A 10,145-nucleotide genomic window follows, 5' to 3' on the forward strand; every position below is an offset into this window, starting at 1 on the left:
TCTCAACACGTGGACATTTGACGGAAACTGGGGGGGGGGGGTCAAATTTTACACAAATCTAATACCTTCTCTGATGAGAATGTAAAAAATGGTTTAATATTTTCATATCCTCAAATACACAACCTGACATGAAAAATGATTCGGATATTCAACATTCTCAACATAACGCCAATTTTCTAGATATTAAAAAGTTTTTAAACTCGCATAACTTTAAAAGCACACGAAGCTCTTTTTATTCGCCCACTCCATTATTCTCGAAACATAGAACATTTCAGAATGGTTTAAAAACTTTAAAACATACGTTCTTGGCTCCCTAGTTAAAAGAAAAACAAAACTTGCACTCGTTTTAATGAACAGTTTTCCAATAAAGATAAAAAAGACACAGTGGGATCCTTCCTGATGTCCGCAGAAGACAAAAGAGTGCCTCCTCTAAGCACATATGATTGTTATATGTATAGGCAAAGCGCCTTTTGTCCTCTGACAAAAAAGGCATATGAAAGCTTCTGGTTCTTAGCTCGCGAGTTGCAGCCGCGATGAGCCCGTATTTCTCCTCTGTTGGCGAAAATTCTGCGTGGTGTTAACATCAATAAAGCTGGGATTAATTCGCGCTTATTCAGCACTCGGTGAAGTTATCCGATAAATGATCGGGAAACTGAATGAGCAGGCGTGTGAATGAAATCTTGGCTACGGTAATGGAATGGATACAGTGTAAACTGCAAAGAAAGGGGATGATGAGATAAGAGGGTTGGTCTGTAAGCTGCAAAGGGTACATCATCGCTGAGGCTGAGTATAATTGGCAGTAGCGTCTGTTACCCCGAGGCGACGAACGAAAAACTACGCCTCGCGTTTCTCTTCTCGAAACCTCTCAATGCCCTCTATCGCCCTATTCGCTAATGGGCCTTGAGCACCGCACCGATGTAACCTCATTGGTCAGGAGCTGCTTTAGAACTCCCGCAAAAACTTGAAAAGAGTTTTAAAGCTTTTGCACACTCGGCTCGCTAAGCGTTGGAAAATGAAAGGGCCATTTACATCGATCCTGTTTGAGCTTTGAAGTTGTGACCTGAAAATGATATCAAGTCTTTTTCTTCTCAAGAAATTCTACTGCATGTGTCATTCTCGTAATCATATATAAAGATGCCAATTTTCTGAGTGTGCATTTCCTGCGCCTACACGATTTTCCGAAATTAAAAAAAAATTTGGTCAAATTTACTAATTTTCGCTGAATCTTCCTCCATCTTTTATATTAAATCGAATCCCGAGAACAAATAATAATAATAATTATTATCTTCGCTTTCATTCATTTACTTTGTGTATTTGAAATTCCTATGTTTCCACTTTCCACTCGATTATCGCGTGATTTTGTCTCGCAACTTTTTTTATCATGTTAATGTGACAGTTTATTATATACGTCATTTTGATATCTTAGAAAATTATTTTCAACATGAAGTTGTTCTCCCTCCTGGAAGTTTAGTTTCCAATTTCAGAATGTTGTGGTTTCAGATTCGATTAACTAAATTGTCAGGATAATTTCACTATTAAATCGTTCAAAATTGCAGAATAATTTTATAATATTAAATGATAAATAAATAAATAATAATAAAATTTCAGTAATAATTTTGGATTTAAATATTGTTTTGTTTGCATCTTAAAATTTAAAAATTGTCTGATTTTTGTAATTGTTCAAATCATGGAATATAAAGTTGAAAGAATTGACAGCTGCACAATATTCAGTTCAAGAAATTTGTCATATAAAAACTTTGAATTAAATGCTTCCCGAATAAATTAAAAAGAATGAAAAATAAAGAAAATAATTTTTTTAAATTTAAGCCTTGAAAATCAGAAGATTTGAGAACCAGACATGGAAAATTGAATAATTTTTTATTTGAAAGAGTTCCAAAATATTTAACATTTTAACCTCAACTAAAAAAACACACAATTTCGGATTGAAAGACTTAAGATGACTTGGGATTTTTAGTTTACAACATAATATCTTAGAAGTGCCCGTTTTTTAGCTGAAGATTTAAACAAATTAATCTTTTTAAAGTTAAAAAATATTTAAATCGAAAATTACAAGAATGAATAATAATTCAAAATAAAGTGTTAAAAATTACACGATTTGAAATAAAAAATATTAAGAACTGAAAATAAAATTATTTAATTTTTAAAGTTTTACATTAAAAATGATTCAATTTGACTCCTTTCTAATGAAATTGTCCAATTTTAAAAACGTTGCTCTAAAACTTGTACACTTAAGAGAGCTTATGATTTTAAAATGTCCAAATTCAAATTATTCAATTTTTAATGCTTTTGCTTAGAAATGATGCAAATTAAATTCACTTTCATTCGATTCCTAATATTGCCCCTTTCGAAAATTGTACTTAATCTTAAATTTTTGGAATTGGAAAGTTTTTAATTAAAAATCGTCCAAGATAAACAAGAACGCCAATATAACGGAAGTTTCGGGGGTTGCCTCGCAATGGCCTTTCCATTAAATCAGTCATTGGAAACGTAAACAGTCTATTGTAATCTGGTGGCGACCCATTGTTGACGTTGCTACACACGGGCACACGGCTGCCACACACTTAAACACGGAGCTGTGTAACTGAGTGGGCCAGCAGTTCTTGGAATCATTAAATCAACCACCAGTATACAGAAGTTCTTGTATATTTATTTTTTAATTTTTTAATGAAACAGGAATGTTAATAATGCAAATGCTCTTCGAATATCCATATAAAATTTCTTGCATCCTTTAAAAAAACACACTTCACTTGAAATTCGTCCAGTCTCAAGAAATTTATTGCCAAAAGTAAAAAAAAGTGACATCTACCATATTTAACATTCCAAACTTATCGCTCCACTGTTATAACACAAAAACTTTATAATCAATTTCAAATTATGTTTTTCCCTAACGAGTAAAAGGCATTTATCCCCTTGTTCGATCTTTACACAATCCAGATAAGAGAAATATGAGCAAAACTCCGAGGCGAAAGAACCACATGAAAAACGCCACGTGACAAAATTAATCAGTCAGCGATTCGTCAAGATGAGAAAATTCTGATACAAAGAAAATAATAAAAAAGTCTCACGTACTCCGACGGCTTTACAATCGATCGAATATAACGTAATGACCCCATACTATCGTGCAAAAGCCTGTCTCACAACTTCGTTCATGTTGGAATTCGAAACCGCTTTCGGTCAGATCCCATCGATCATAAATCAAATCCCTACAAGCGGTGTATGTATCAATACCAGAAAATCTGTAGTAGCAGAGGTGCACCTGCTCCAACTGCCGTAATAAGGCAATTACTTTGAGAAAATTTGTGTGCTTCTCTTGCCCATACTTCGAGTAATCGCAGTAAGCTACCACTCTCATCCCATACCGCCTTGAAGGCTCGAATTGAGATAGAGCCGAGAAAAAAAAGGAAATTACAACTATTTACAATTGAAAAGGTTGAAATTGAAAAATCGTATTTCGATTTGTTCAAAGGATAAATTCTATTATGAAGCGTGCTGATTTCCGAGCTGATTTCCCATCGTGAAAGAACTCTGTACTTTGGAATCCAGAGACAAAATCTTTCAACAGTACGACATAAAACCTTGTCATTTGAATATGCCGATTTGTACACTCATAATTTATATTTAATCTTTTTGAAAATGGAACCATTTACGAATATTAAGATTTAAATCAGAGTGTCTAGTTATCAGGCAATTTGAAATTACCGGTTTTTCCAGATCCCATTTTTTGATCCCTACACGGTAAAAAAATTGAGCTGTGACAGGGATATTATTCCTTATTATAGCCAAACATTTAGCTGAAAACGAACGAAGGAATTTAGAAAGATCCTTGGATCAACGAAAATGAATATCCTTGACCATTTTCCATATACCAGGGATATCGTATAATCAAACCCCTAATAAGTATAGCTATAATAGGGATCTTAAGAATAGGTGTCTGAAGCAATTATCGGAAGAGCGTCGGTGCATTATGGGAGCAGCGAAATAAAATGGCGACGGTCTAATCGGGAGCAGTGACAGTTGAGATTTACTTTGGACAATTAAACGCTTTTTACCACTTAAAATGTGCGCGAATGTTAATATTAAATGGAGTTTATGATGCAGTAATAATAATTTACATTTATTTCAATTGTAGGAGATAACTATATTGAAATATCAAGAAACGCAATAAAAACAACAAACTTGACCTTCAAATGCATTACACGGATTTCAGGGAAATTCATTTTCGCGATGCCAGACGAAAAATTGGCTACTGCAAGTTAATATATTTCTATAACAACTAAATTTTTTTTCTAATCTGAAGATAATACAATTATACATAATCTGTCGAAAATAGTAAACTTCCGAACTTAGCAATTTTGTCCAAATTACTGATTTACGAGAACAATTTACATAAAGTAACTAAATATTTAACTCTTCTAACTAAACGATTTACCTCACCCAAGTGTAAACTTTCTTTCAGTTTAATATATTCTCGATTCACTCGTTCGCCTCCCGAATTTTTTTCCGTGATTTAAAGATTTATTTTTGTAATACGTCCTACTAAAACAACATACATAGAAATGGGAATTCTTTATAAAACGAGTGAGGATGAAGTAATTTTATCAATTTTTTAAAGAAGACATTGCAAAAGTAGTGCAAATTTCAATGTGTTCTTAAAATTTTTTAAAGAATTAATATAATAAACATTTATTAATTTTCTTGGAATCATTTTAAAGGTAAATTTATATAAAATCACACTGATTTATTCCTATTATCGTGAAATTTTTGCTTGCACGGTGCAAAAATTTAAAAATTGAATAACATATGTTGGAGAAATATAAATATTGTTTCTTCAGATGGTATGATATTCACAGTCCAAGTAATAGTAAGACTTGGTTATAACTTAAATATATTGTTCAAAAATATATAAAAAGTAACATTTTCAAGATGAAAATCATTTATTTTTAGCATTTTATGATGTTTAACTTATATAAAATTAGTAAACATGACATTAATTACAAACGTATTCAACAATTATATTCATTTGATTTTTGTTATTATTCGCCTTTATCCTGGCTTCTTTTATAGAAAATCCTGATAACTTGGAACCTTTTTAAGAGAAAGTTTAAACAATCATGTAATTAACCTTAAAACGAAGTAACCCAGATGAAAAAGTTATATATAGTGTAGAAGCAATGTGACTTTGTGATAATAGAAAAAAATCAAGATCCTAAATAATGTTCTTCAGATTTTTTCCCAGTTTATCACGATTTACCGGTTCGTTAGATACTCTGTAAATTATTTCAAACATCACAATAATTTGAAACTTGAAACATTCAAAATAGGTCATCTTGAAAGCTTTAACACTTACAATTCAACGACTTTAACTTCGACCGTGATCTAAAATCACGGTGGGCTTGAATTCAGTTAAATCCAAAAAGAGCTTGCACCTCTCGTTTTTTTCTACTTCGGAAATCGTATTTTGCAGTGCTTTCTCGCGATCATTTTTTTCTTATTATCATTGAATAAACTTAGTTTTTTATATGTTAATTTGCAGGTTATTTTGAATTTTTCGTAAAAATAATTCGTAACTGTTGCTGTTTCGGATTATGGTAAAGTTTTTTTTAATTTAAAAATCAAAATGATAATAGCAATTTTGTCTTACGAAGGAAAAAGCATTATTTTTATGAAAAAAGTTTTAAACATACGTAAAATGATTATTGAACAACAAATTTTGTAATTTAATTTTCTTTCCTTTTGCATCTTGCTAATTTAAAAAAAAGGTCCTGTCTCTCTTGAGTCCCGCCCCCACAATTTCTCCTAATTCCTCTTTAGTAGATAGACAAAAAAGAAATCGGCATCCGGATCAATGATGGTGCATACATGAACCCGGGTAAATGAATTATAGAAATACCGGAACGCTCTTTCGAGCGGTTATTCCCTTACCATATTTGATCGTGAAAGCATCCCCTCCCCCGCCCCACCCCCTTGCACCCTGAACCTTGCTTATGGCGGAATCCGCGAAATTTCCATCCCCAGAAAACCGGCCACCCTTCCGCGCATGTGGCAAAAGAGGGGTTGCTTCAAGCATCAGTGTGCGGAACCTAAGCGGTAAGTATTATAGAAAAAGTGACTCACCGTTTGCGAGGGGTAGTCCGGCCAACAGAACCGCCACTAGCGCCGTCCACAGGGTGGCAAACCACCCTTTCCGACACGCTACTCCCTGCATCCTGAAACACAAACGTTCTCGGTTTCACACATGTATTGTATTTGTAGTTGTATTTGCAGACAGACATATAAATATAGATGGTACAGGATGCGATGCGATGCCTTGAAATGCTGCTCACACACGTGCAATAGATATACGCGAAACGGAGATAACAATGGAAAGAGCAGAAGTTTCGGGGCGAAAGAGAACCCTCTTTTCTTATGGGGTTGAGCGATTGTTAATCAATTGCCTACACTGATAATTAACAGGCGGTTTCACTCAACCGTGAAAACAGATGATACGCACTTTAGAGTGATTACAATGAATGAATTTGTGGAACTATTGAAAAGGGAGTATTTTTTTCATTGCAAAAAATCTTTTAAAATTTGAATATAATACTTTGGAGAAAACCATTACATAAAATGCAGTTATTTAAAATTATATACTTGTGATTTATTAATTTGCGTATCCATACTAGGGTGGTTACGAAATAATGTTTTGATATTTTGAAGTCTCACTCCCTCCTTTACTGTTGTAGAACTATCGTATGAACAACACGTAGACTAAAAATTTTACTTCTGAATTTTATGAAATTAAAATTAAAATTTTAAGCATAAATTATAACAATTTTTAATCTAAAATTATAGCAAATAATGCCCTTAAAATATACTTACATACTATATATGTTGAATTAAACAGTTTCATATAAGCGAAGTTTAAAATTTTAACTTCACTTTCAGAAAATTCAAACAGCTTTTTTTATTTGTAGACAGCTCATTATATACAATTTTCAAACAAAACATACTTACCTCCTAATCTTTCTCTTATTTAATTCTTCTTAAAAATTATTTATTCATGTTTTGTATATTATAGTTCAAACATTTCAAATGAATGTCGGAATGACACGTTACAAATTCTCAACAAAGAGCCAAACGAGATATTTAAATTTCTGACAGAAAAAAAACAACAGTTTTATCATTTTTCTGTATAGAGGAGAGATCTTTAAACTAAATTTTTTTATACTAGGACCTACATTCTATAATGTAAAAAATTCTTTGAGCGGAAATCTATTCCTTATTTCTTGAAAAGATTTTTATAGTTCTTACACGGAGAAAAAAATATCGCATAATGATAACACAAAACCTGTATATTGTAAGAAAGCGCAATATGATAACGTACAATCAGGTCCCGGAGTTTTGTACAATATTATAATGCACTAATATCACAGAAAAAAATTTAATTAAATTTTGTTGCTGTCTCCTGCTATAGCGTCCTTAGCTGCAATGGGAAAAAGGCCGAATATGAGTGAATTCGTGCTATAAATCGGGACACCAGATTTAAAACAATCACAGAAAAAAGTAAAAATTTGCTGCAGGTAAAACCTGCAACCTGCTTAAATTCTTAAGTTTTGGATTGCACAATTATGCGGTATATAATGTAAAAACTTTTAATGTACGATATCACGATTTTGCGCTAATACCCGTGCAGAAATTCCAATTTGGATTTGATCGGGGCCAGATCGGGCAGAATTTGGCCAAAATCAGGGTATGTAGATGGAGCCAGGCTCGAAATGAAACGCGATGGGCCCCGATCGGGCCCATATTAATTTTTTTTATTCTTAATTAAAAGGGATTCTTAAATAAAATAATATTAAAATCGAATATATCTCCTTCTTAACTGAAATTTGAGAATATAAATATCAGGTTATCTAACAGATCGCGATATGAAAAAATTGGAGTATATCAGACACTTTTTTTCTAGCAAACGGAAAAAGTCAAACGACGCAACATAACAGCCAGCATTTGTGCATGATAAACCATTTAAGTATTTTGCAATATATTTTTGTCTTAGTTTCTAAATTGAAGTTGATTTCAATTTCTATATTGAACGTAATTGTGGAAAGTATCAAATCACCTAAAAATACGTGAAAAAAATATGTTTATGACGTCATTGTTGATCTAATTCGTTTTCACATTCAACAAATGAAATATTACGTTTGCTACTTTTCTTAGAAATAAATAACCTCATTTCGAGGTTAGCTTTCATCTTAACATTCTTAATAAATTTACTTATTATAGTCTTCAACACGTAATTCAGGAATATTTTGAAGTACACTATACCTACGTATTCGTCTTGTGCTCACTTTTGGCATTTTTTCCCACTTATTTTGTCACTTGTCCAAAAAATAATGGAAATATTTTTGACGCTTGACACTTTACGTTGAACCTTGGGCGATTTGGAGTCAACCCACTTTAGTCCCCAAAATTAATAGAGCGCCATCTACTGGCAAGTTTGGCTGTTAAGTCGGGATCTAGACGGGGCCAAATTTAATAACCACAAAATTGTGTGCCCGATCTGGCCCAAATCGGAAATAAGGCAAAAATTTGGCAATTTCTGCACGGGTATAATGCGATAAATACGATATATATTGTAATTCATGCGATATAGTTTTCTCAGTGTAGAATTTTCTTTTTGAGAGAAGTTACTAAATATGATTTGATGCTAATATTAGCATATAAAAAATATATATTAGTTTAAATGGCAGGATATATTCGTAAATCCTAAAAAATTTTCGAAGTATAAAATATGAAAAACCAGCACTGCTACATTTTTTTATTACATATAGTGAGAGCTGTTTACTATGAGGAGTCACGTTCCACGGAACGTTACCTTTTTTAAATAATTTGTTTCCATTAAACTATTCGCTATACAAACAAACTTTTGATTTAAATATGAAACATGTTGCAAAAATTTTGGTTTCAAACAAGATTATTTTGAAAATATGATAACAAGGGTTAATTTTCAATTAAATTGCACAGTGAAATTGTTCAAAAAAACGTATTAGACATTTTTCTTTGGAACATACCTGCTCGTTTCTTTTTATGTTTACTTTCTGAAACCATGTTACTTTATATATATTTTTTAACTTCAGCTATTTTATGGATACTGACTGAAACTAACTATAGTACTTTTTTGGTATAATACACTGAAATTGATTTACTCTAAAAAATTTTACTGGTGTATAAACTTTATCGGGGAAATTTTATGTGGCATGAATAATTTACATGAGATAAAATGTTACACCAGACCTGGTCAAAATAAAAAAACATCGGGTCTAAGCATATATAATTGAATTCAGCTGGTACTACAAATAAAAATTACCATATTTAAAACGATTTTTTTGTCTAAACCAGATTTTTTTAAAATTTGTTTTGCCTGAAATATTGTGTAAGAGGATAATCATCATCTACGTTTGGAATGCAATCGTTCTCTATTGATTCTTTACATAATTGTAACATTAATTTTTTGAAGGTAAACATTTCTCTTGTAATGAAGAACATTTTCCTTCAGTAATTTTAAATGATATTCATTACTTAAACGAATTGTTTTATCTGTAGCAGGATTTTCGGTATAAATCCTACTTAAAAGGAAAAAAGTTTTTAGGAGTACATTGTTCAGAAAATTTGAAAAGTAAATTACTTTAAAACGAAAGAAAATAATGTGGACGAAATTGAAAAATCCACATCCATATATACTAAATCTGATAGACTCAAAAGCAAACGAAAACTAAAAACTGTGAAAAAATGAAAGAGAAGCTACTAATCAAGAGTTAATACACAAATGTGAATGATTACATTTCAAACCAAGAAACTTATTGGATGTTTCAATTTAAATTTATTCAATTTAAAATTTTGAAATTCCCTAAAGTCCTTTTGTAGATCACGCTATTCTAAAGGGAGAATCCGACTATTTGCATCGAAATTTTAGTACACGCAACAGTTGCGGTGCCCAAAATCAGGTGTATGAAAAAAGTTTTATACTTACGAAAAATAATTACTTTAACGATATTTCTTGCAATCGAAATTTTGTTACTGTCGCTTCTTACCACTTGTAAAAAAATGTTTCAATTTTAATAAATCATGGCTTATGGGGGGGGGGG

The 10,145-nt window shown here is 31.9% G+C and overlaps 1 protein-coding gene across 1 annotated transcript in view; it reads right to left on the reverse strand.

The window, feature by feature from the left end:
• LOC117170094 overlaps positions 1-10,145 on the reverse strand; it is a 454,275-nt gene that overhangs the window by 394,365 nt on the left and 49,765 nt on the right. Inside the window, exon 2 of the mRNA XM_033356617.1 lies at positions 6,136-6,227. Within this exon, the coding sequence (XP_033212508.1) occupies positions 6,136-6,226 (91 nt within the window). The 5' untranslated portion in view covers position 6,227. The remainder of the gene's footprint in view (positions 1-6,135; positions 6,228-10,145) is intronic.

This window comes from Belonocnema kinseyi, chromosome 3 (genome assembly GCF_010883055.1).
Source record: "Belonocnema kinseyi isolate 2016_QV_RU_SX_M_011 chromosome 3, B_treatae_v1, whole genome shotgun sequence".
Classification (NCBI taxonomy): Eukaryota; Metazoa; Arthropoda; class Insecta; order Hymenoptera; family Cynipidae; genus Belonocnema; species Belonocnema kinseyi.